This window comes from Bolinopsis microptera, chromosome 12, assembly GCF_026151205.1.
Source record: "Bolinopsis microptera isolate Bmic1 chromosome 12, MBARI_Bmic_1.0, whole genome shotgun sequence".
Classification (NCBI taxonomy): Eukaryota; Metazoa; Ctenophora; class Tentaculata; order Lobata; family Bolinopsidae; genus Bolinopsis; species Bolinopsis microptera.
The window spans coordinates 9,986,119-10,013,606 of record NC_087083.1 but is presented as its reverse complement, the minus strand read 5'-3'; the positions used below and the strand labels follow the sequence as shown (position 1 = coordinate 10,013,606).

The 27,488-nt window shown below is 35.9% G+C and overlaps 4 protein-coding genes across 4 annotated transcripts in view; 3 read left to right on the top strand and 1 right to left on the bottom strand.

Moving 5' to 3' along the window:
* The window catches only part of LOC134824625 (tripeptidyl-peptidase 1-like), a 56,136-nt gene that overhangs the window by 3,895 nt on the left and 24,753 nt on the right, over nt 1–27,488 (top strand). Inside the window, exons 2-8 of the mRNA XM_063836578.1 lie at nt 24,110–24,261; nt 25,543–25,717; nt 25,959–26,035; nt 26,345–26,441; nt 26,646–26,743; nt 27,010–27,121; nt 27,374–27,466. Of these exons, the coding sequence (XP_063692648.1) occupies nt 24,122–24,261; nt 25,543–25,717; nt 25,959–26,035; nt 26,345–26,441; nt 26,646–26,743; nt 27,010–27,121; nt 27,374–27,466 (792 nt within the window). The 5' untranslated portion in view covers nt 24,110–24,121. The remainder of the gene's footprint in view (nt 1–24,109; nt 24,262–25,542; nt 25,718–25,958; nt 26,036–26,344; nt 26,442–26,645; nt 26,744–27,009; nt 27,122–27,373; nt 27,467–27,488) is intronic.
* Nucleotides 1,324–6,350, bottom strand: LOC134824628 (uncharacterized). Its single transcript, XM_063836583.1, has 5 exons — nt 6,253–6,350; nt 5,350–5,475; nt 4,899–5,058; nt 4,631–4,745; nt 1,324–1,714 (listed from the first exon to the last, which is right to left on the bottom strand). The coding sequence occupies exons 1-5, from the start codon at nt 6,317–6,319 to the stop codon at nt 1,607–1,609; spliced, it is 576 nt and encodes a 191-aa protein (XP_063692653.1). The 5' UTR covers nt 6,320–6,350; the 3' UTR covers nt 1,324–1,606.
* Nucleotides 8,947–13,287, top strand: LOC134824077 (protein-S-isoprenylcysteine O-methyltransferase-like). Its single transcript, XM_063835780.1, has 7 exons — nt 8,947–9,044; nt 9,175–9,298; nt 9,541–9,633; nt 9,812–9,948; nt 10,189–10,311; nt 10,873–11,018; nt 11,929–13,287. The coding sequence occupies exons 1-7, from the start codon at nt 8,964–8,966 to the stop codon at nt 12,077–12,079; spliced, it is 855 nt and encodes a 284-aa protein (XP_063691850.1). The 5' UTR covers nt 8,947–8,963; the 3' UTR covers nt 12,080–13,287.
* Nucleotides 13,798–22,129, top strand: LOC134824144 (ras-related protein Rab-2A). The gene is made up of 6 exons (XM_063835882.1): nt 13,798–13,929; nt 14,355–14,422; nt 14,701–14,783; nt 20,085–20,214; nt 20,746–20,889; nt 21,223–22,129. The coding sequence occupies exons 1-6, from the start codon at nt 13,812–13,814 to the stop codon at nt 21,310–21,312; spliced, it is 633 nt and encodes a 210-aa protein (XP_063691952.1). The 5' UTR covers nt 13,798–13,811; the 3' UTR covers nt 21,313–22,129.

The following is a 27,488-nucleotide window of genomic DNA, read 5'->3' as shown; positions in this document are numbered from 1 at the left end:
ATAATGCATGTAAGGAATGGAATGTCTTATCTGAAATTGTTATTGGTGCCAAAATGAGTCAAAAATCACAACTTAAACGTTGGAAATGAGCCTATTTTGAGCAGTGATTATTGAATCATCTAACGTTTTTATTGGCTTTCTATCATTTTTTAGGGTACAAAATAGTATTAAATAGTATTAAAACCAGTTAATATGATTCAAAAGTCACATTTTCGTTAAAGGTGCGCTATTAAGTCACACTATAGTAAGCCTTAAATTAAGTGCACGATATGACAATTTATGTCCATTCTATGATTCTTATTATGTGATTTTTGAATCTATGTCTAAGCTTATACCATATTGAAGGTCTTTGAGCGATAATTTTTGATCTTGGTGCTAAATGATTCAAAAATCACATAAATCGAGCTACCAAATATGTAATTTTCTTTAAAGTGTGACAATTGAATCATATGTAATGTTCAAGTTGTAATGACATTTTGAAAGGAAAGGTAATGAATCGAAAATCACATTTCAAAAATTCAATTAAGTATTATACGTTACTGATTGATTCATTTCTCACATTATGGAGACAAAATTATCATGGCTTGAGTAGTAAAAGTACTTGCCTAGTTTACTCAGTTTAAAATCAGTGTTTTGTGATTATTGATTCCACTATTACTCTAATAACGAACTTCTCCATGACCATAAACAAGTGTCACAACAAATCACTGCAGATTTACTATGAATACCAACCTGATATAGAGCCAAAAAGTGATTCATTCCCCTGATACAGCATAATTTCAATACATGCTCATTTATGTGATTTTTGACTCATTATGGCACTTTTAACCATCTAAATTCTCTAAATATTAGTTAGCATGCTATAATTGTGATCGATAGAGTTCATTATTACAATCATTCCGTTGATATTCATATCACATTCATCATTCTAAAATAATTAGTCAGAATTAACCCTGTGTGTGATAATTGCATCGTAACTCCACATTTAACCGGTGACTCTTTGCACTTTTAACACTCAACTATCTCAAAAAGGTTCAATAATCGCATTGAGAAGCAGGACACACTCACAGAATGTAAATTCATCATTAGAGGTGCAAGAAATGAATATTTTGTGATTTCTGGCTCATATCTGCACAATTAACAGATATAAAGAGATGAATGACTTAATTATGTGACATTTGAATCTTTTTGGACCACATATTAAAATTTGGTTAACTTTCATAGCATACTCCTTGAGATACAAGTATTTTAAAATGCTTCACACAATTTTGGCAGTGAAAAATCAATCTCTAGTGCCACCTTTTTATGAACGTGTCCATATTAGCTCATATTAGATGAGATCCTGTAATCATATTGACTCGTACTAAAAGTGGGAATGTTATAATGTTGTGACTAAATGTGGGTTATAACAGCATCTCACTGAAAAAAGCAATATTATTATAGAGCTCCAGATTTTACAAAATACAACAATTTTGGTTGAAAGCTACATCCTAATTTTAAAACAGTCCCGTTACAAATTTTAGCCTATTTCCCCAATACCCGTTCAACAGTCCTATTCATCAGGAGAGATCACGTGAGCCGGGGGATCACGTGACTAAACAACAAGCTACTGATGAAAGCTCTTATCGTAGGTGCTGGAGTACATTGTGGGAAAGAGAGTTTCATAAACAACCTCTGCTCCATCCACTCCACTCCTCATATTCTCCTTGTTCCTCTGAAATACACACGTGTTATTATACTCCTTATATTCTCCTTGTTCCTCTGAAATACACACGTGTTATTATACTCCTCATATTCTCCTTGTTCCTCTGAAATACACACGTGTTATTATACTCCTTATATTCTCCTTCTTCCTCTGAAATACACACGTGTTATTATACTCCTTATATTCTCCTTGTTCCTCTGAAATACACACGTGTTATTATACTCCTTATATTCTCCTTGTTCCTCTGAAATACACACGTGTTATTATACTCCTTATATTCTCCTTGTTCCTCTGAAATACACACGTGTTATTATACTCCTTATATTCTCCTTGTTCTTCTGAAATACACACGTGTTATTATACTCCTTATATTCTCCTTGTTCCTCTGAAATACACACGTGTCATTATACTCCTTATATTCTCCTTGTTCCTCTGAAATACACACGTGTTATTATACTCCTTATATTCTCCTTGTTCCTCTGAAATACACACGTGTTATTATACTCCTTATATTCTCCTTGTTCTTCTGAAATACACACGTGTTATTATACTCCTTATATTCTCCTTGTTCCTCTGAAATACACACGTGTTATTATACTCCTTATATTCTCCTTGTTCCTCTGAAATACACACGTGTTATTATACTCCTTATATTCTCCTTGTTCCTCTGAAATACACACGTGTTATTATACTCCTTATATTCTCCTTGTTCCTCTGAAATACACACGTGTTATTATACGGCTCATATTCTCCTTGTTCCTCAGAAATACACACGTGTTATTATACTCCTTATATTATCCTTGTTCCTCTGAAATACACACGTGTTATTATACTCCTTATATTATCCTTGTTCCTCTGAAATACACACGTGTTATTATACTTCTTATATTCTCCTTGTTCCTCAGAAATACACAGGTGTTATTATACTCCTTATATTCTCCTTGTTCCTCTGAAATACACACGTGTTATTATTCTCCTTATATTCTCCTTGTTCATCTGAAATACACACGTGTTATTATACTCCTCATATTCTCCTTGTTCCTCTGAAATACACACGTGTTATTATACTCCTTATATTCTCCTTGTTCCTCTGAAATACACACGTGTTATTATACTCCTTATATTCTCCTTGTTCCTCTGAAATACACACGTGTTATTATACTCCTTATATTCTCCTTGTTCCTCTGAAATACACACGTGTTATTATACGGCTCATATTCTCCTTGTTCCTCTGAAATACACACGTGTTATTATACTCCTTATATTCTCCTTGTTCCTCTGGAATACACACGTGTTATTATACTCCTTATATTCTCCTTGTTCCTCTGAAATACACACTTGTTATTATACTCCTTATATTCTCCTTGTTCCTCTGAAATACACACGTGTTATTATACTTCTTATATTCTCCTTGTTCCTCTGGAATACACACGTGTTATTATACTCCTTATATTCTCCTTGTTCCTCTGAAATACACACGTGTTATTAATTATTATACTCCTTATATTCTCCTTGTTCCTCTGAAATACACGTACGTTACACTTAATATTAAACTTATTATATCATGGTTACTGGTTAGTTACAGGCGCTATCAGTAATGAGTGGTTACAGGTGTTCATCTCACTGTATAATAAGTTACAGGTGTTCATCTCACTGTATAATAATTTACAGGTGTTATCGAGTAAGCAGTTACTAATAAGTAGCCACCATATTAGCAGTTACAGGCCTTATATTGCAGTGATATTACAGGATTTGCACGAAGAGTAGGTTAACATTTTATCACTCCGGCCTTTTTTAAATAAAATATTTAATTTTAATAGGTCAAACTTCATTTCAATTATATAGCAACTCATTTAATTTTTCATTCAATACCTTCGGAAATAACTTTGCAAATACCTCTGTGCTCAATTGAGCTATCCAGTTACACTAAATAGTTACGTGGGAGAACTATTCAAGCTGATACACACTCGATTTTAAAGTAGATAATTGTAAAATGTAGTTCCTTTGTATCCACCGCTATTATATTAAATTATCAACGTTATTTAAATTAATTATTAACTTATCATTAACACCTCATAGTCGATCAGATTAACGGACTCCCGATATAGCTATACGTGGTAAATCTTTGCTTGACATAAACCAGAAGGATTTACTCAACAGTACTGAAATTTGTGAAGCAAGAAATGCCAACAAAATATTTTATAAATCCAAAAAATTAAAATTGTTATCGAGCATTACATGTGTGTGGAATATGCCTATTTGATCCCATGAAGAAACCATACCAATACCAACATACCATTCAAAATATAAATAGATTAACTGAAATTGCTCGAGTTATAAAGAATTTAAATCTCTCTGACAGTAAATTTTAACTTTCTTCTCAGCATGTAGACAATATCGTAGCATGATATTATTTACAGATTTTACAGATTTAATAAAGACTTTTATTCTATAGACACAAGTAACTCAATTTAAAAAAAGTAGACTTTCTGTCACCAGAAATATGAATACATTGTGAAAATTGGTAATCATTTGAATCTCTCTATATATAATAAATCATCTTGATAGATTGATTTCAGTGATCTCTATAGTTGTTAATAACCACCAACAAGCAACATGATCACAGTCTATAAAATTGAAAATAGAGTCAAAATGGTTACAGTTACCATGCATACAATACAGCGGTACAAAAAGTTGATTTTTTATCGCCATAAAACTAAACTGTGCAAACTTATAACATGAACATGGATAAAATAATACGTCACTATCATTAGAAGCTGATACGACAGTCAGATCAAGTTGGTCTCAGACATTTCCCCGGTGACAGAAATCGGAAAAAGTTCCGAGCAATCAGGTCATAATTTTTCTTGAAAGAGGCAATATTACAAAAAAATATAAAAAATTTTGAAAATTTATTCGAAAAACCTCTCTTGAGCAACTCCGGACATGTGGCTCCGGCCAATGCTGGAAAGTAGATTTGTTGGTTGTGTTCTCCGAGCACTCTATCTTACCTTTAGGACTGTGTTCCAACGATATCTGGCTGTGTGGTGAGTAATGGATTAATCTTAAGTGAAAGTAGTTGGAACTGATACATTAAAAGGTTTTAATATTAATTAATCAAATCTAATAATAATAATTAATTAATATTAATTGTAAAGTTGTTAGAACAGATTGTCGGTTATCAGTAACAAACCTGATAAACTGTGAAGGATACTGGCTCGATCTGGCAGCTGGGCGTAGTCCCTTCTTGCTGTTAAAATGTCTGCTGTAAGAGGGTACCTCAGCAAGAGGTGGATTATCATGTTCCAAACAAAGGGTGCTCATGTGCATTGGACGTACTCCTCGATGCTTACCTGTGAGGTTCATCTGTTACATAGAACAATTTAAGAGGGTTGGTTGTAGGATTTATTAATCGGGGAAGTCAACGTTATTGGTTATCTCTAAATTCTCATATTAAGATAGAAGAGATAGTGTTTTTCATGTTCAAAATTACATCCCAGAATTGTACTTCAAGTGTACTACATAAACTGATATATCAGTTTCATTGAACTCAACAAGATAATCAGAACCTCACACTGATAAACTTGTTATTCAAATTCAGGTAACTGTGAATTGTTTAGAATACAGAAAAGTTTGCTTCTAACCAGGTTGTGCAGAAAATGCACGCTTTATATTCTGATCCTTGCCTTCCTTGGAGCCATTCTCCATGACAAGCATAAATTTGGCATTTTCCTTAAGAACTGCTCTTGCATAAACTCCTTGATTTGTATCTGAAAAATAAGAGATTGTTTAAATCAAATTTGCAATGGAAGTCCATGGAATTGTAGTGGTGTTTTTAAACATTAATATGCATATATTAGCGATAATTCAAAGCAAAACATGCTTTTTAAATCGAATTTTAAAATGCTTTCTTAAAAGAATTCTTTAAACAGGACTATAATTGATAAGCGATAGATCATGCCAAATTTCAAGGAAACAAATTTAATTTTTAGCACATTTTACAGAGTAAAGAGATGTAAAACAATTTATAAAAATATAATGCTCATTTGGTGTATGACTTTTTGTCCTTGACTGTAAGTTTGATTTTGAAGGGACAGGCAACTAACGGGGCAGGGAATGTGCGTGCCTGAAAGCTTTTGCACACACCAAAACGCTAGTTCAGTTGAGTTTTTAGAGACAGGGCTCATATGAGGATCAGAAGAAAATTGTTAGCAGACGTTAGGGGTTCTGTTTGTGTTTGTTACTATGGGTTACAGTCTTGTTGTGACAGAAAGTCTACACTATATATATGCCTAAGTTTAAATTGTGTAGTTTGAGGATATAAGATGCAACTTAAAGATGGATATTGGAGAGCTGTTGAAAAATTATGGTCGTTGTATCAATGGTTATAATAAGCTAATATAAATATCTTAAACTATACAGTGCTAATTAAAAATTTCTTTATACTGCATTATCAAATTAAATGTTAAAAATTCAAAAATATACATTCATTTGATTATATCTCATAATTAAGCTAAATTAAACAAATAAATCTAACAAAGGCTTACTTATTGGTTTGTAAACAGGGGATGGAAGACGAGTAAGATCAGTGCAGAACCTTCTAACATCAGACATTATCTTCGCTTGTATGGAGCATCCTCTTTAGCTTAAAGATATGAAGACAAATGAACATTAATATTATTATATGTAATAGTTAGATTTTGTTGAGTGAGAGGAAGCCACAAAAAGAGCTCTGTCAATCATTGTACCCATAACTACCATCATAATTAAAGCTTGAAATTTTTCACGCTCAAATTTAATGACTATATATTCACAATTTGTTCAACATGCGATTTGAATTGGAAAAGTTGGTGTACTAAAATGGCCAAGGGGGTCATTGGGCATTGGCTCACTGTCTGTCAACTGTGGACAAAGCTTCCTTAAAATCAGTTCAATCCTACTCATGACACAAACACCAGCATAAGGATTACATTAGGCCTATGCTACACTGGTGGCCGGTGAACTCAGGCGAAAATGTTGTTTTCATTATTGAACCTTTTTAGTGTACCCTACAGTGTAAATAGTGTAAATACAGTACCATGCACTGTTAACAATACCAAGTATTGTTTACGAAATAAACATAACTTATTTTTGACCTCAAATGGATGTTTGAACATGATGGGGATGACACCATCTCAATGAGGGAGGATCACTGGACCCTGCAATTAACCACTGTTCCGGTACTTTTATAAGTACGCAATGTGGCATTTAATCAAGCCAATGAGCTGAAAAAGTATAGGGGATGGGAGCTTCTCTAATTTCTCCAAAAAGAACTCGAATCAACTAAGTCCTACCGAGCGTGCTAAATCAGTTTTCAGTCGATCTACGATATTCTTTTAAAAGGGCCCCCGTCGCGTCAGTTGAAACCAACATAAACCAATTTATTTTCGGACGCTGATTCCAAATCGGGGTTTCAGCGAATGCTTTTGTCAGGAATTGGATTAGGGTTAGGATTGGGATCAAATTATAGGGTTAGGGTTTCGAAAATTCAATCACCGCTGCCCAAATTAAAAAATGGATACCGTACATAGGTTATAGTTTTAAAAAAGTCACTGGACAGTCAAGTAATCATTATTCAAGTTTTACAGCTTATTAATCGAATTTAAAATTTGATTATAGCTTGATTATTGATTGACGATGTCCGTCAACCTTTTAGGATCATTTTTGCAAAGCAGAACGATTTACGATTTTCAATGCAAGGCAAGAATGATAGTTCGCGCGGCGCGTCAAAGTATCGAAATTCTCCAAAATTATTAGTATAAATAGCATTTAACAATAAAAACTTAACTAGTATAGGTATATTCAATAATGGAAAACAATATTTATGATATATCATAATCCTCCATGAATACATAATTACATAAATACATAAATATAATACTTGACGGATGTTACTCGTCTAAATTTGTTCAAAGTAGCGCGCTGCTTTTTTTCTCGAAATGGCCCGAGGCAAGTGCTATACGAAGTAGCGCGCGCCGGGTTAGTTTATTAACAATGGACAACATGAATACATGAATAATAATAATATATATATATAAAATGGAAATAAATTATTTAGTATGACTTGATCTTGACTTAATTATTAAATTTGCTATTACCGGATTATTTTCCCAAATAAAATGCAAAAAATATAAATATTTATTGACCAAAATAATTGAGGCAAAATTTTATTTGTTTTTTGATGCATGCATTGTGAACATTTTTTTCAATATTATTAAAAGGTCTAAATGTACAAATTAAATTTTAAAATGAAATTTAAATTTTAGTTGCGCCGCGCATGTTTTGCATATTAAATTTAAATCGTAGTACAAACATCGAGCGCTACATTTTTCACGTAAGAACAGCTACTACACTATATGTAATTTTTGTGTTGTTGCCTAATCTGATTTCTAACGATCTTTATATCTTACATCCTCACTGAAGAGGGAATTTATACTAATTTCCATCGTACTTATTACATTTTATCCTTCAGTAGCTACATTCAGCATTGTTCTTTATCGATTCAATATGCTTTGTTGTTCGATACTGAAATTATTTTAATGGATCTCTAAGTATCTACTTGTATCTACTCGTGTAGCATCTATGTGATCATCAAAAAGTTTGAACAGTTCTGATTACATTGTTAGAATTTTGAGCCAAAAATATTGTAATTAGTGAGTCTTTCTATTAAAAGGGCCTTGGTTTCCTAAAGTTTGATTTGGACTGTATCTTTGAACTTACAATTTTATATAAATTAAATGATGTGTGCAGAAACATGCATGATGATGTGTGATGACATTAGTGTGATTATTATTCGATTTGATTTATTTAACTCAATCGTAAGTATTAAGTATCACAACGTTATTCTCTGTTACTTAGGCTGATTTTTTCAGCCTATTATTATTACTGTATAATTCACTTATGCCGTAGTCATTTGTATTTTTGTGATGGCCATATAGGGAGGGTCTAGTCACCAGATACCTTAAAAGGAACACTGTTTAATTTCAATTTACTTGTGATTACATTAAGACCCTGATATGCTGAGCTCCAAGGCCCAATAATTTGCTAACCTCTTATCCCCCAAATTCTAAAGTAAATCACGGTTTCACTTACTCTACTGCCATTCACATTTATTCTCATTTCCACTCACACTCCCAAAAATATTTGAGGTTAGCTTCTTTCTTGTGTCAACTAAATGGTGGTGTATATAACAAAAACAAAACATCTGCTTTTATCTAGAATGGTTTGTAAGCAGTTTTCAATAGCTCTTATCTCTTATGTGAACCCTATACTGTGTACTCTCCTTCTTATATTAACAGAGGTAAGTTGATATATGCTGCATGAAAATTTGTCTTGATAATAGAAATTTACTTCAAATCGCTAACCAGGAACTGGTAACTTAAATATTCATGTATTAAGTAACCTGAACCTCACCAAAAGTTAATTTTCAGGCACACGTATTATGGTACACATTTGGGATAATCTTCACAGTAGCGCCTCTGTTCCTGTTAGTGAACCAGCCTTCTCACCCTGTTCTCTACAGAGCGTACTTTATTGGAGCTGTAGCTTCTGCAGGTACAGTGTCGTAGTTTTTAAATATATAATATAATATTAAATATGTAATATAAAATAAAACCATGTTTTATTTTACCTCTTACTTACTGTAAAGAGCTGAACGACATATTTTACCTGTTCTGAAGAAATAACGGATCAATTTGTATCCATAGAACCTTTAATTGATAAATAATTGAACTCTCATCTCAGCATTTCGTCCTAAATTTTTCCAGGTTTAATTTAAAATTATGATAAAATTCCAGGTATTGTGCTATGCAGATATAGCTTCCACACTCAACTTGGAGTATATTTCATCGGTCTCTCTGTTTTCCATATTACGGAATACCTCTTGACAGGTGACTACTTGATTTTTCTGTCCTCAATGTTGACCTTTCTATAAAATATATATCAAATTGTTCATCTAACTGCAACTGGGCTTTTAAAATATCAATTCTTCCTTATGCATGTCAAATCTTATCCACGAATTCAAATTTTTCTTGGCTCAGACATTGACTAATCTAAACTTTTTTTCAGCTCTGTTTAAAGAAAACAAACTCTCCTTGGACTCATTCTTGTTGAACCACTCAACCGCTTACCATCTAGCCCTAACAGCAGGGATGGTGGAATACTTAATTGAGTATGTTAACTTGGAGGAGGACAAGTTCTACCCGGTTAGTTCCCTATAAATATAATGTAATCCAAATAAGCTATCAGCTTTCTTCAATTTATAATAGTATTATTAGTGTGGTTATCAAGATATTAATTGCGGTATTCGTCAGTTCAGATATAATTCAGCCGAGCGTTTTGTGAAAATATGGGGAAGATATATTATGTATTTTAAACATCATCACTGAGGTCTGGTACGAATTAATTAATTAATTAACTCATTATAAACTACAAACACGTGACAGGTCATGAGTTATGTTGGAGGAGTGATGATAATTGCAGGGGATCTCACAAGGAAGATAGCTATTATTACTGCTGCGGAGAACTTTGACCACCTGGTTCAGTCTAAGAAGGCAGCTGATCACAAGGTACGTGATTTTATGGCATACGTTACCACGGTTACCAGTCCTTATCCTATTCACTTTTCTGGGATGTTTAGATTAAACACTGCTGAGTATATAAAAATATAAAGTTTTATCTTAAAAGTAGTGTTATTAAACTTCAATTTATTATTATCAAAGTGAAAATAGACCTCGAATGATTTAAAAAAGATAAATCAAGGTTGGGCAGATATTTAAGCGTGCAATACAATGTAATGTAATTTCTTTTATCTCTGTAGATTGAGGTATTTATATCTTACCGGTTACAAGTGGTATATCACCGGTACACGAATATTTTATTAAGAATTACAATCATGACAGTGTTATTTAGGTTATGTTATGAAATTAGTAATTAATTGTTTTTTAGCTACTAATTGATATTTTAAAATCATTATTGATGCTATGTAATTAATAATCAATCAATCACTCATTAACGTTATGTTATTACTAATTGATCCTATATATTTTGTAAAAGTTTCAAATCAAAATCACTACTAATTAACATAATATTATTAACTAATTAACTAATTAACTAATTAACCCCGTCAGCTGGTAAGAAGCGGTATATACTCCCTGTCCCGGCACCCTTCCTACGCGGGCTGGTTCTACTGGAGCATTGGAACACAGCTCCTCCTTTGTAATCCTGTCTGTAGTATTGGATATGCTTACGCTTCTTGGAAATTCTTCGAGGAGAGGTGAGACTTAGGGGCTATCTATAAATCAAATTAATTTGGACATATTTCCAACCCCTTTCTCCTTTTCTCCCCATCGTCGCCTTAAGTATTGAAATGAAAGTCATAATATCGGAAACCTCCCTCCTTCTTGTTTGACGACGTAATTTATGGGATGAATAGTTTAAACACTGCTGAGTAAATGTTAAAAGTGGTGTCATTAAATTGATTATTATCATTATTTTTTGTCGATGGAAAAGGTTGTTGAGGGTGTCCAAGTTATTTATGACATGGGAATTGAGATTAACGCATGAGCTTCAATAACACTGACCATTCAAGTCCAGTAGAATCACGTGTCAAAACAAAACTGTTTGTGAATACCTTTACCTGGATATAATTATTGAATATTGCTATGTAATAAAGACTGTGTAATCACATGTACGTGCTTTTTGCTCCTTAAATTTCCTAATTAAAAAAATCAGGACATTATTTATGAAACACCCTACATACATTCTAGAGGACATATTTAAAATTTCCATTGCATCAAAGTTTTCTCCGGATATACTGCTTCCAGTACCTTGATGGCGACTTGTGTCACGCTCGCCGACCTCACTGATTTGTCACTGGTCAAAATTTCAGTAAAAACCGCGAAATCTCGGTCAAGGGGACGGCAGAAAAGCTCCTCTTCAAAATCTTCCAAAATTTCTTTTTATATTCTGATGATTTTCCGTTAAATATGAAAGCTTTCTTTGGGAATAGAACTTTGAGTACTTCAATCGTGTCTTGTGCCATCCTCAGTGACCCTGTAAGATGGTCATTCAAGAAAAATGCAGTAAAAACAGTGAAATTTAGGTTGCGGAAAGCTGAAATTCGAATACCTATGTCCCATATCTTCTTATTCATACAGCGTCTGACCCGAACTCTAATATCGCAGGATCGAAGAAGAAGAGTGCTACCTGCTGCGCTTCTTTGGTTCGGAATACAGGGACTACAAAGAGCAAGTTGGCATTGGAATACCTGGAATCAAGGGTTACACTATTTCTCCTGAATTCAACGAATTCCTTAACCAAGTTAAGAATGAGTGATGATCCACCAATAAAAGCAGGGTGTCTGAATTATTGGCGTGTTTGAATTGTTATGTGTACTTTATGGCGAAATCAATGTTTTTCAACGGGTCATAACTTTACTTGTATAAAAGATTTACCATCAGAAGTCAAGTAATGGTCGTTTTTGAAAGCTTGGGTAAGCCTAAAATTCACGGAAAATTGTTTACGTGCCAATAATTATACCACCCAACCCTGCTGTACATTCCATTCTATCTACTCTCAGCAAAAGTGGTTGATTCACTTTCTACTTCATATTATTTAATCAGTATTTGTCAATTATTCGTGGTATAATGGGTTTATATATATTGTTTGAAGCAACGTTCGACAATTATCAGGGGTATGATGGGATAACTCCAGAAAATTACGCTTTGTAATTTAAACTATGTAACTTTTCTTGGCTTTATACCGTTTGATAATTTATATTAATAAAGTAATAGTATTCTAAGCGATTCTATCGCTGAAAGGTTGATACAAATAAAGCCTAATTTCATCGAGTCCTAGGTTGAATCCTACTGTTAGAATGTTATTAGTGCAATACTGCAATAGGCTGTACTCGACTAGTGGTAGGTGACGTAGATTTTTGGTAGAAAAAGTTAGAATATAATCAAATTTTACACTGGAATACATAATAAATATAAAAGTTTAAATCATTATTATAATTGAAACATAATAATTTAAATTTACAAACTTTTTCCAAACCCTGTTGATATTTTTGTCAATTATGTCGCCTTCCTACTATTAGTCGAATTCCAATGTTCTGTGTGCTGTTAAGTGTAATATATACTATTGTGTTTCCTTGATCTGTAATGATTAAATTTTTAATATAACTTATTTTCCTAGCTCGTCTCATCAGTTGTTGCTGATGGAATGAATAGTTATTCAATATGAGTTCTTAAAATTTTAGGTGTGTTTGAATTTTTACCTATTTCAGCGTTTTTCAACGTATTTCAGCGTTTTTCAACGTATTTCAGCGTTTTTCGACGTATTTCGACGTATTTCAACGTTTGTGCATTTTAGGGGAAAAGCTTCAACAGATCCATTGTTTCGGTTAATCACGACCGAGCGTATATTCTTAATTAATATTCTTGATTATAAAACAGTTGATAAACTTACTAATATACTGTAATATCAGAAATTCATTTATATTTTCTCTGTACAGTTCATATTTGAAATTTTCTACATTATAATTACTGTAAAACGCGTTTATATAATATTATTCAATACAATCGGTTTAATTTTCTGTTAATAAATCATTCGTGTTTTATTAATCCGTGATATCTGCAAATTTTATCTGAAATTAAAAAAAAACAACACACTCATTGATTGAAGAATCATCACATTTGCTAAATAACCACAAAAAGGGCAGGGACCGAGAGTGCCCATTGTCACGACAATATACGACAAAATATGACAATACTTGACAATATGTGACAATATACGACAATATATGACACTATACGACAAGATTGACAATATGTGACAAACCATGGGAAAATGGGCACTCTCGGTCTCTGCCCCAAAAAAGATACGTAACAACTTTTATTAAATTAATAATAATTTTAAGTTAAAAATTAATCATTAAATCAATATAGCAATAAACAATAAGCAATAAGTCATCTAATTAATTTTTAAATTAATAACAATTAAGTTAATTAATTATTAAATTACCAAGTTCTCACTTCCTCCTCCCTTTTTAGTAGCCAGATTTAACATGTCGTATGCGTACTTGTTCAAGTATATTATAATAGGAGACACTGGCGTGGGTAAGAGTTGCCTGTTATTGCAATTTACTGATAAGAGGTTCCAGCCAGTCCACGATCTGACTATCGGTAAGTGGTTATTGATTAATCGATTAATTAATTGAATTATATATCGAATAATTAGTTAAACAAATTAAAAGATTACAGATTCACGAGATTTTAACAAATTTATCACTGGCTTCCAGCTAAAAGGAGACCCAAGTGTGAATCCAATTTGGGTGAATGTTAGAACTAGAAACAAAAGGTTGAGTCCCCCAAAATGATGAAAGTTTTAAGGTTAAATTTCTGCCAATCCAACTGAACAAGACCAAATAATTAGTTAAACCTCACTAACATAATAATGTAATATTTTAACATAATAGCATGCTTAAAATTTAAATTCAGTTGAAGCCACTTTTGGAGTTCATCCCATTTACAAGTTAGAGTGTTTCTGTACTCTAAAGTATAAATAATAAATATGGCAGTTATTTATTAACTTGATGTATTACTCTCAGGTGTAGAGTTTGGTGCTCGTATGATAACAATAGATGGAAAACAAGTTAAACTTCAGATATGGGACACTGTAAGTTCATGTTAACTACTTAATTAGATAATTATTTCTCACTTTAGTATATAAATATTCATAGAAATAGGCATATGGGGTCGATCACATATTACGTAATTATTTGTTGTACAATTTTTAACCCCCCTCCCCCCTCCGTAATCAGTTTTACACGTAGCTATTGTGACAAAATTACAGTAATCATTTGGAAACCCCCCCTCCCCCTCGGCTGATTACGTAATATGTGAACGACCCCATATTAGTTGCTACCATTAACTGTAACTTGCTACAATTTCCAGGCTGGACAAGAGTCGTTCAGATCAATAACACGTTCCTACTACCGGGGAGCAGCGGGGGCACTTCTTGTGTATGATATTACCAGGTTAGTTACCAGGTTACTACCAGGTTACTACCAGGTTACTACCAGGTTACTACCTGGTTACTATCAGGTTACTACCAGGTTACTACCAAGTAACTAGGTTACTACCAGGTTACTACCAAGTAACTAGGTTACTACCAGGTTAGTTAACATGTTAGTTACCAGGTTAACAGGTTAGTAACCAGGTTAACAGGTTAGTTAACAGGTTAGTTTTATATACACATCCATATTTTTTGTGAACAAACTGATATGAATCCTATCTGCTCCAAATTTTAGGTTGTCTGCACACCAAACCTTTTCAAAGCATCCATTAAAATGTGGTGTTTTATGTGTTACCTCGGCACAGTTAGTTGTTTATAATTATTCTAGATACCAGTAGATTGTCAATAATAAATCGTAATATTGTAAAATTTGGAAGTTGAATATCCGGTTACATTGGACCTTCTGGAACTTTTCGAATTCGGCCTGTAAGTTTAGGAGCATTCTGTTCGCCTTTTAAGATAATAATCAATAAGATGTAGAATGTACTGTTTCGATTATGAAAAATGTCATTTCAGATGTGTTTTTACGGCTGTTAAAAACTAGTCTATTTATATCTATCCTAATTTATCCTCGGTTAAATAAGAATATTATTATCACTGTAATAAGTTTTAGATTAGGGACTAGAAGCACAATCTAAGATAAGATTTACTGGTTAAATTCTTAGTATCGTACGTAATATTTGATTATATAGTTCGAATCCCAGTGTCACCTAGTCTAGGGAGTATCTAAGGATCCATTGGATCTATGCGATCTCCTCGGTCGACTCAGCCGAATGATAGGAAACTTGATTGAGGGTTAAATGAGGAGGGGTACCTGTTAAAAGTTCAAGAAACTTCCTAGGATACCCCTTCAGTAAGTTACTGTAAACATAGTACTATTACTATATTACTATTACTATATAGTTATATCCCCCTTTCTAACTGCAATGAAGCTGACAACTGCAACATTTATTATTTACGTATTTTTCTCGAAGCCATACAATATACATCGGACTCAGATTAACATTCTCATTTCTGTTAAAAAGTGTAGATTCTGGGTGTTGTAATACAGTAAAATTACGCTAGTTTCTATCAGGTAATGTACTAAGGATTGAAATTTAGTGTGAGTCAATAAACATTATGGTATTGTGTAAGTCAAGTAAGATTACATTTTTTGCCCACTCACCTTAAATTCTTAAAAACCATTAAAATTTCTTCCGAATCCGGTACCGGTCGGGTCTTTCTTGATTTGATTTATTTGGCACAAAGAAATTTTCTCCGAGTCCGACTCGTAGAGTCACGTGTTACTGGGTGTGGTCAGGCTGTTCGACGAAATAGTACCTCTTATCTGATTTGTGATAACCAGGATATATGATAACGGCATTGTATTTCTACCTCTGTGTTCGACTTTGTGTAGCATAAAATTAGATATTTGAGGTATATTTGGATCAGAGATAGAGAAAAATAGAATTGTATAATGGGTATAATGGGTATAATGGGTATAATGGGTATAATTCATATTTTTGGTAAAATCCTCGATTTTCTACTTGCAAAATTTCAACCATTCGCTTACGTCTTAGTAAGACGTAAGCGAATGGTTGAAATTTTGCAAGTGGCGGCTATTGAGGCGGCTATTGAGGGCGTCCAGGCGTCTGTGGACGCCTTAAAATTATTATCTGGTGGCTGGTGCTTAAAATAGAAATAGTAATTAGTAATAGTGTTAGGAAATAACAAATCGCAATATAAAGGACTTCATTTAAACTATCATACGTTTTAATGTAAGCGCACGCATGATCTTCGTGAAATTTTGTGTTGTAGGGAGTCCAATCCTACCTCTGGACTACTCAGCCGCGCAGTTTTAACACATAGTTAATTGTAAACGTTACAAAGCACATCGTGCGCATCCCACTACAGGTAATCTATTATGATTTGCCTCGATTTGGGGGTCCAGGACCCTTTGCAATTTGACTGCTATATGATACTGCGCGGCTGAGATCGTACACGTGACACGTGTGGTGTCCTGTTACCCATGTTATAAGTTTTTGTTTTTGTTTGCTGTCGCCTGTAAAGTGTTACACATTACATTTACAAGGCCCTGTGTGTAATGTAATCGGTAGTTTGGAGGGATCAGCTTGAGCCGGCTCCCAAGCCCCCCTCCCCCCCCCCCCCCCCCAGTCCATCGATTGGACCCCCAACAAAACTGCCAGCCAGCTCCCACGAGCCGCCTCTGCGTCTTACAGTATGGTTTGATAAATTGCCATAATCTGCAGTCGAATTGCCACTGTGTCACAAACGCGATTTTTGGCGCACCCGATTTAGGGGGCATATCTGTAAGGCGCGGGGTCAACAAATCAAGTTTTATCGCGCGCACGCGAGTTTCTTTTCCCCGGATGTTGAACTCCACGGTCAATTCAATGCGCTATGTGGCAATGATTTCTGTGCTCGTAGCAGTAAATAATCAATATACCGACAAGCCAAGTCATGTGTCCTCTCTCAAGGAATCACGATCGTGATGGTATGTAATCTCAACAATATGTTGCGTGGACCTTCGTCTTACAGTCTGTTACTGTTAGAAAGTGGTGCTGAAGAAAGCAGTGTAATTTCTGTGAAACTATCAACCATTATTATAGCTTTAACCATTTTTATATTAATATTTGTGTTGAAATACGACATTTAGGTATTTGCTGGGCGTTTGGCATGTAAAACTTTCGTTGCCCGTTTTAACTGCAAATTAATAATATCCTTAAGTCTTAACGCATTTTGTGTTAGTTTATCAGCAAAAGGGCAAGAGAGTTCAGTTGATGATTTCACAGCAAGAATTAATCATTTATAGATCATGAATTGTAATAGAAATAACGGATAAATTAAGGTACGGATGTTTTAAATCTTAAGGGGGCAGGGGGGGGGGGGGGGGGTCCTCATGGAAATTTTCTCAAAATCGATTTTTAGTTGTTTCTAATAGAGGGGAGTGATGTCTATCAGATGCTTTCAATCCCATAGAAAAATATTGTTCCTAGCCGAAATTATTGCCGGTCAAAGGTCAGCGCTTGTGTGTAATTGTATTGCGCAAGGGATTTTTGATCGCGCGTCCTGAAAATCGACTCTAAAAATCTATCTTCTCCTACATTTTTTGAGCAATCACTCTGAAACTTTCAGGATATGTTCTAGGGACCATTTAGAAGAGATAAGCCGGATGGAATTTTGAGATAGGCCTTTAAAAATTTTTTATTCGATTTTGAAAATCTTGGACCTCGAAAAATCATCAAAAAACGAATATGACGAAATTTTGGTTGCTCCAAAGTTGGCTGAACATTAGAATTTAGCCACAAGATTGTCCGAGATGTTATAAAAAACACGCATCCTTTTGATTTTGAATATCCCCACCACGGGAACACCCAGAAACCATCTTACATTTTCAGTATCATAAACATAACACCACTTCATGTTTTCTGCTTTGAGCTCATCATGTATGTGTACGCTACTGTAAGTGTAAGTGCTCGCTTCTCTTGACAGTTCATATTCCGGGCCATTTGTTTCAATGATGAAGCCACATTCACCTCCTCCAGTTCTGTTGCAAGTCACACCTGGAAGTTTCATCTTGAATACAAACCTGTCCGGGGTCGGTGCAAGTCCTAGAACACCCTTTAAGGAATTTACAAATAAAGATTGTGGCATCCTTTCTCCTTTCAAACATATGGTATCATAAGATGATGAAAGTTTTTCATTGGTCCTTATTAATCGAAGAATCTTGATAAGGTGTTGTGTAATGTCGTTACTGCTTAAGGTTGAAGCGTCAATGTGTTCTGAAATCATGTCGATGTATTTTGTGGATACCTTTGGTAGTTCTAATTTCTCCAACCTCTCAATGAACCCTTCTATCTCCTCTGGATCGATAGTAAATTTGTTGGCAAATGCCGCTCTTTTTAACAAGGTCAATACTTCAAACATACCTTCGTGATCAGCAAATTCAAGGCGGGTGATATCAGTCAGACTGGTACAATCGTCCCAGTAACGAACTAAGCTCCGTACACTACGAACTATAGTTTCAGTTGAAATGCTTTTACGTTCAATGATTTCTTTAGTCGCCACTGTTGTTAGCTTAAACACTAACCTAAAGTCATCATTAGAGATATCCTTCATACCAGTTAACCTCTCGCACATTTCATGATACAGTGATCCATTCTGTTGCGCACAAAAGGACAAGTTGATGTGCTCTATCAAATACCTGGTTATATCATCCAAATGCGCCCTCCTATTAAGCCGATCTAAAAGAATCTCCAGAATAACGTCTGTGTTTGCTCCCGCTAGATACAGCAAATTCTTCAACTGATTAGTGTTGAGGATGTCGTTATTCTCTAGTATGTAGCGGGAGAGGAAGAGCGTGGTGTCTTGAAAGCGTACCTCTAAAATCAGTGCTTCCATATACCGCTTCACATTCCATTTACTGTAGAGGTAAAAGCACTCTTCGAAAAGGTACAACAGTGTCTCATATCCTGTATTTTCCCCAACACTCTTTATTTTCTTCAGCAGCCACTCCCTACAGGACTTTATCAGCCAGCCAACATCAAAAACCACGGATATCTTATGCAAATCTCTGAAGGCTGACTCTGCGATTTCCTCCACGACCCTGTCCTCTAGCAAAGTTAGAAACATTTCAACAATTCCTGGTGTAAAATCTGACATATCATGCTCGGTTTGGGCGCATTCCACAAAGATGTACGTGAAGCGGCTGCTACTTTCCACAAGCCGTTGTTTGTTGACTGCGAGAGGATCTCGGTCGCTTAATGTGATAATTACGGTTTCGTCAGCCATCATTTGGTCAACCTGCTAAATTTTTCAGTGTATTGAAAGTTAGAAACGAGTAATCAGTTAAACGCTTATAAATGTGACGTCAACACCACGTGATATTGCAACTGTACCACGTAACGTAAATAGTACCACGTGACGTCACCAGTATCACGTGACGTCACCACAACACTGTTATTTGACATATTGCGTGACTACGTCGTCAAAGTATCGCAGTTTAATACAGAAGAAATGGGTTACAAAAAGAACTTAAAAATTGTTGACCGGAATAAACACTAGTGAATAAAGAGCACGAAATAATGTAATAAGGTAATAGAAGATAGGAAGTAAATTCTCAGGAGTCAGGATGCTAGAAAAAGTTTTTGTAATGATATTTGAGCCTTTAAAATTTCATCTCATGATCTTCTTTTCAGTATAACTTCTCAACTTCAAATGTTTATGTCAACCTTTATCGCTAGTACACCGAAATCTATTTCAGACGGGACACATTTAACCACCTGACAACATGGCTGGAGGACGCGAAACAACATTCCAACTCAAATATGGTCATCATGTTGATAGGAAACAAGTCGGATTTAGAAGCAAGGAGGGACGTCAAATATGAAGAGGTGTGCAATTTTTTCTAGTGAATATCAAGTTTTACAGTTTGCTAATTACAGTTTGCTAATTACAGTTTGCTAATTACAGATTGCTAATTACAGATTGCTAATTACAGTTTGCTAATTACAGATTGCTAATTACAGATTGCTAACGGCCAGGTAGCGCAGTTGGTTAGCCAGCTTTGTAATCGTGAGGTTGCGGGTTCAAATCCCACTGTCTGCCTGGTCGTGGGGTGAGCGTCTTTGACGTTCAGCTAAGGATCGTGAGTGGTCTATGCAGCCCCCCGGTCTACTCAGCCGAATATTCGAGAAATCGGGTGTGAGGGTTAAATGAGGAGCTGCACATTGCAGCAAAGTCTCGGGCGAAGAAAGTATGGTACACACTACCTTAACCGTCACTGGCTAAAAACAAATCCTTCGGCTTCCTGTAATTGGCTGGTTGCACTTGTGTAACAATATGGCTGTTGGAATACTCCGAAGTAAAATAAGTGTCTAGATAAAAAAAATTACAGTTTGCTAATTACAGTTTGCCAATTCCAGGGAGAACAGTTTGCTAAGGAGCACGGTCTGATATTCATGGAAACATCCGCCAAGACTGCTCACAATGTTGAGGATGCCTTCATTTCAACTGCCAAGGAAATATACGAGAAGATACAGCAGGGAATATTCGATATTACTAACGAGGTACGTTAGCCAGTAATCAAGGATCTGAAGACATTCCCGTTTATATAACTTCCGCCCCGGGGTTTGAGACTTGAAATAGCTCAAGGGACCCATCAGAAACAAGTTTGGCTTGGGTAGAAATTTTGGTTATGGTGCAGTCATTGTATAACAGACTCGCAACTCTATCTCCTTAGCTTAGTATGTAGTGTACTAACAGTCTCATCATTTGATTTGCTGCATCTTTTACAGCATCATCTTTAGTTTCTTATATAGTTGAATCAAATATTAACCGATATATTGCTGTATAAAAATTGACTTTATTATTTATTTTATTATTTACTGTCTCATCCCCAGGCTAGCGGTATAAAGATCGGGCCACAACACACCCCAATGGGTGGGGGCCAAGGAACGGGGGGAGCCGCACCGGGTGGGGGTTGCTGTTAAACCAATCACACCGTCCTATTCTACACACGTGACGTCATCCACCAATCAGAGAGCTGTCTCGTTGTGACGTCACGATCATGCGGTGTTCTGATTGGTCATGGTATTGTGAGGTTACAACCATCGTACGTTCTGATTGGCCAGTGTATGATGACGTCATAGCTATGCTGCGTTCTGATTGGCCAGCAAACTGTGATGTCACAGAAATCGTGCGTTCTGATTGACCAGCAAACTGTGACGTCACAGAAATCGTGCGTTCTGATTGGTCAGCGTATCTCGACGTTACAACGGGACGACTGTGCTATTGGTTCTTTTTCTGCGATGTCATTAAAGACTTTGTGCTTGTAAGAGGTCGTTTACATATTACGTAATCACTTTTTGGACAATTTGTAACCCCCCTCCCCCCTCCGTAATCAGTTTTACACATAGCTTTGGTGCCAAAATTACACTAGTGTAATCATTTGAAAACCCCCTCCCCCTCGGCTGATTATGTAATATGTATACGACCCCTAACAGAAAACATCGGGCATGTTTCTTTGGTTAGTTAAAATTTCAGTTTATAAAATGACTGCGGAGGTGACGATGACGCACTTTGTTTTCTTAAATAAGATATGTAATAATTGTTTTAAGTGAATATATGGTATATTATATTAAGAAAGATATCTAACTATACAGGTGATATCAATGATAAAATTGTAACTATTCGTTTTAACTTCTGTGAAATGACTAGAGATTCTGTAAAATATTCTAGTAGAATATTTTGTTTTTGTTTAATCTGGATGAATATTTTGATCGACCTTTTTTTCGCTGATTGATTTCATTTCAAGTGTTTTATTTACCTTAATTGATTGAAATAACGCGTTTTTACTGATCTCCGTGTTCCACCGATATAGATACTTACCCTCAAATATGCCCAAATTTTGATACAATCTTTAGGAATTGAATCAAGTGGTTAGTTCATATTAGTGTTTTCAGAAAAAAAAATGTAGATTGCAATCTCATCAATTTATGTTATTTTTTGCTTAGACATATAAAGAGTAAGCTTCTTTTTTAAGCTTAAGAAATCTGATTTATAAATTAGGTTTTTTAAGCTTAAAAAAGATATATCTTACGACACGAGGGTTAAAGTAGAAATTGAATTTCTAAGCTTACCTAATACCTCGTGCAATATTGCATAAATTCACATAATTGAAATATTATTCTTATGTTTCTCCTCGTAATACAATACCGGAGGTATGTCTTGTACGTGAGCTTGCTGAGATAAGATATCTTCAGTACTCGTCTCACTGTTCGTATTCGTCTGCCTTTATCAATTACCTTTAGGAGAACATCAGCGTTTTTAGTAAGTTTAACATCAGCAATATTGAGGTGATTCTTTGGTGTAGTATTTGAGAGAATCCCTTGATATTTTGCTGTTTGTTTGTAGGACCTAAGTTATTTTGAGCGCCAGTTCATTTCAAGTTCATAGTTCTGTCTTTGATCACTCTTCTGTCTTACTTAACAACAGAACAACTAAACATCGCTTATTGTAAAATATAGAGTTGAATTGATTCCACTGCACGTTGTACTTGATAAACGTTGCATACCTATTATCGCAGCAAAGGCCTGTAAAAAGAGGAATACAACGTGTATCAAAACAAGATAGCAGTACCTACCAATTAAAGTAACTTTTTTGTTTTGTATCAATAATAGTCCGATTTCTACACAAAAATGGCCCAATGAAAAATTTATTTACTCACTAATATTTACAATATGATTAAATACGACTGAAAACCTGGCCCCGCTCTTAAATAACCCACAGACTGACAAGTGCCGTTATTCTATTCACGTGATGTGACGTCATGTCACGTGATGTGACGTCATGTCACCTGGTGTGATGTAATCATGTCACGTGATGTGACGTCATGTCACCTGGTGTGATGTAATCATGTCACGTGATGTGACGTCATGTCACCTGGTGTGATGTAATCATGTCACGTGATGTGACGTCATGTCACCTGGTGTGATGTAATCATGTCACGTGATATGACGTCATGTCACGTGATGTTATCGTATTCTATCGTCCGAACCAGGGACAAAAGGAAATCGCGGCATGTACGGAATCGCGATCTTTTCCATTATTTGCGACAAATTTTATCTATAGTTTAATGTATAGTCGTTAGAAATCGCGGTATCGCGAATTTTGGCCAAAATAATCGCGAAATCCTTTTGTCCCTGGTCCGAACTAACTTATGATAATCATAACTAACAAGGGGGGGGGGGGGGGGGGGGGGGCCAAGTGGATATTTGTAGATATTTGGATAATGTCATCCACTTTTTTCGTGAATTATCCATTGACAATAATCTACAAATATCTACATTTATCTACAAAAATGTATATCTCAAATATTTGCTCAGAAATTCTACTGAATTTTTGGAGATAAATGTATAAATTTGTAGAATTTTCGTGAATTATCCATTGACAATAATCTACAAATATCTACATTTATCTACAAAAAATGTAATCTCAAATATGGAGATAAATGTATAAATTTGTAGAATTTGTAGAATATTCGTGAATTATCCATTGACAATAATCTACAAATATCTACATTTATCTACAAAAAATGTAATCTCAAATATGTGCCCAGAAATTCTACTGAATTTTTGGAGATAAATGTATAAATTTGTAGAATGTCATCCACTTTTTTCGTGGATTATCCATTCTACATTAATCTACAAATATCTACAAATATCCACTTGGCCCCCCCTAACAAAATAAGCACCGTTAATTTATAACACTAACAGCAACAAGCGCAGGTGTGTTATAGCTATGAAACAGTACGTTCTGGCAGTGCTGACACTGGCACTGTGTGTGGGGGGAGTGGAGATGGTATCTACTGTGAACAGAGGCAGGGCTCGGGTAGAGGGGAAACAACTTCTACCTGGTAGAGACAACTGGGACTTTGTCGGGTAAGATCAGCTCATAATTAATTATTAATTGACTAAATGTCACGCGCACGTTAGAGGTCGTTCACATTGACATACTGCGTTTCGTTGTAGTTGAAAACGTTTACACACAGCTATTGTGTTAATATTACATATTTGGAACCCCCTCAGTGATTACGTAATATGTTAATTGTTAACGACCCCTTAACTGTGACCACGTGCCACGTGACGTGCCATGTAGTGACATAACAAATCAAACATTTCAAATCAGTTGGCAATTAACGAATTCCGTTTCATGATATCGATAAAGCAAATACAATCAATGGTGCATTATTATTTTATCGATATTACGATACGATTCGTTTGCTTGTTAATTTAGGTTGTCTTTGTAAAAGTGTTTAAATGTTCCTGCATGTCAGTTGAGCACTCGTCTTTGGAAAATGAGAACTCATTAGAAAACTAGAACAGAACAACTCCTGTCTGTAGTGAATAGTGCTACGTAGTAGTAAACTAACTCAGCATGAACATCTGATTTAACACGTGACTTCGAGGAACCAATGGGCTTGCTGCAGCAGCGTCCTATTATTTTCAAGTGACATTAAAAGCCTAACACCTGCCAACACGTGACATAACAAGCCCAGTACGTGACATAAGATCACAGCTAATCCCATGACGTCACTCATCAATTCCCCCTCAGACAAGATCTAAACTCTAAAGTTATACCTAACAACCCTGGTATTGGCCCTGAAACAAAGTAACACAGACCACCTCACACAGTTGTTTATGCATACCACGTGAGGTCACGAGTCCAACACGTGACGTCACGAGTCCAACACGTGACTTCACGAGTCCAACACGTGACTTCACGAGTCCAACACATGACGTCACGAGTCCAACACATGACGTCACGAGTACAACACGTGACTTCACGAGTCCAACACATGACGTCACGAGTACAACTCGTGACGTCACGAGTACAACTCGTGACTTCACGAGTCCAACACGTGACTTCACGAGTCCAACACGTGACTTCACGAGTCCAACACATGACGTCACGAGTCCAACACGTGACTTCACGAGTTCAACACATGACGTCACGAGTCCAACACATGACGTCACGAGTACAACACGTGACTTCACGAGTCCAACACATGACGTCACGAGTACAACTCGTGACTTCACGAGTCCAACACGTGAGGTCACGAGTCCAACACGTGAGGTCACGAGTCCAACACGTGACTTCACGAGTCCAACACGTGACTTCACGAGTCCACATAATCACATTACCTCACAATCCCCCATCAGACACGCCCTGAAGTCGGACCTAACAACCCTGGTATTGGCCCTGAAACAAAGGAACACAGACGACCTCACACAGCTGTTCTGGAGTGTATCTGATCCTCTGTCAGCTCGATACGGCAAGTTTCTGAGTTTAGAGGAGGTTAAGGAGATTGTTCAGCCGCATCCTCAGGATATCAAGGTAATGATGTTCGTCACGTGGTATGACGTCACGTAAATTGGTCAATTGACGTCAATTGAATAATATGACGTCACATCACGTGGTGTAACCACGATTGTCAATTTCTCAAACCGCACCAAACATATTCCATGTGTTACGTGTGTTATGTCTCTAGTGTGACGTAATGTCACGTGGTGTGACGTAATGTCACGTGGTGTGACGTCATGTCACGTGGTATGACGTCACGTGTTATGTTTCTCAGGATATAATGGTTTGGTTACACCACTACAATGTGGACTCGTGCTCTCTTATTGAAACCCGAGATTTCCTCAAGTGCAGGTTTGTTCTCAGTTAACCATGTCATGTAGTAGTTGAACAACACTATAATAACTTAATAAGTAGTTGAATATGACTGTACAATGTACAATGTACAATGTACAGTGTACAATGTACAGTGTACAATGTACAATGTACAATGTACAGTGTACAATGTACAGTGTACAATGTACTATGTACAATGTACAGTGTACAATGTACATATCTCACCACCAACAAAGTCCCAGTTTCGGAAATGTTTCAAATTCAACACCGAAATAAATCCTGAAAACAGGTAACAAAAGGTTGTAAGTTCATGTTGTGACTTCACAGGGTCACTGTTGGTGTGGCAGAACAACTGCTGGAAACTAACTTCGGTTATTTTCAACATAGCGTACAAAAGGATAACGTCATCATCAGAGCAACTCAGGTAAATACAAGAGCGGTTTGTGAGTATTTTGGGGCAGTTTACACAGTCAAAATGATGTATAATGGCGGTATAAATCTCTTACTCCTTCATAATATATTATATATCAGATAATTCGATAAATAAATATACATTTAACAAAGTTTGTTGGCTGAGCGCGCATAATCCCTCTCTGAGCGGACTGCAGAATTGTAACCTGTATCTCAGGAGTACACAGTTCCTAAGAGAATAGCAAGTAAACTAGACTTCATAGGAGGAGTTCACAGGCTTCCTAACGTGGAGAGCAAACTCAAGATAAAACAGACGTGAGTATATCTTATCGGACTTTATTTGAACGGACATTAATTGGACGATAGAGGCCCTTATAGCGTTCATTTTAATGTCCGGTCATTTTAATATCTGTTTACATTTTGGCGGACGACTTAAGAGATGGCCCTCGAGTGTTAATTTCAAAGTCCGTCCAAGTGGTGTCTGAGTTAAGTATTCACTGTAAAGTACGTAGCAACAGTACGTAGCAACAGTAAGGTAGCAACAGCGCTTAACATGCTCCTGTAACTCATCCCAACTCCAGGATGCCGTTACCGGACGACCTCTCCGCGTTCCGTTACGGGGTCCACCCCGACACACTCCGCAAGCGTTACAACGTCAGTGACAACGTGGCTACAAACGCTAACAACTCCCAGGTAGTGTTTGCAACGAGATATTATATCTATTATGAGCTCAATTAAATTTTATGACCATATTATCGCCGATTACCAGCTTGCTAGTCTATTGCTCGCTACTCTCACGTAGTCTCAGTCTCAATGCGAGAAGCTCGGAAAGAAGGTCGCGCATTGGGATGCCAGGTAATATCGCCGATAACCGATAATATCTCGATAATTCCTAAAAAGTTATCGATTATAGAATATTTTGAACCAATAACCCTACTATACCAGGCTACCGCCCAGTTCCTTAAACAGTTCTACTCCGCTGGGGACCTGACAAAGTTTATGAGCCATTTTGGCAAGGGTTTCCCCCATTTGAATAAGGTTGGTGACTGGAGTAGCTTTC

Excerpts from the sequence above, each read along its gene's own strand:
- LOC134824628 (XM_063836583.1), bottom strand. The coding sequence starts at position 6,319 with ATGTCTGATGTTAGAAGGTTCTGCACTGATCTTACTCGTCTTCCATCC. Across the intron at positions 5,476-6,252 it reads CCCTGTTTACAAACCAATAA|ATACAAATCAAGGAGTTTAT; the intron begins GTAAGCCTTTGT and ends CTTATTTTTCAG. Across the intron at positions 4,746-4,898 it reads TATCCTTCACAGTTTATCAG|CCAGATATCGTTGGAACACA; the intron begins GTTTGTTACTGA and ends CTCACCACACAG.
- LOC134824077 (XM_063835780.1), top strand. The coding sequence starts at position 8,964 with ATGGTTTGTAAGCAGTTTTCAATAGCTCTTATCTCTTATGTGAACCCT. Across the intron at positions 9,949-10,188 it reads AGGAGGACAAGTTCTACCCG|GTCATGAGTTATGTTGGAGG; the intron begins GTTAGTTCCCTA and ends AACACGTGACAG. Across the intron at positions 10,312-10,872 it reads AGAAGGCAGCTGATCACAAG|CTGGTAAGAAGCGGTATATA; the intron begins GTACGTGATTTT and ends TAACCCCGTCAG.
- LOC134824144 (XM_063835882.1), top strand. The coding sequence starts at position 13,812 with ATGTCGTATGCGTACTTGTTCAAGTATATTATAATAGGAGACACTGGC. Across the intron at positions 14,784-20,084 it reads CTTGTGTATGATATTACCAG|ACGGGACACATTTAACCACC; the intron begins GTTAGTTACCAG and ends AATCTATTTCAG. Across the intron at positions 20,215-20,745 it reads GGGACGTCAAATATGAAGAG|GGAGAACAGTTTGCTAAGGA; the intron begins GTGTGCAATTTT and ends TGCCAATTCCAG.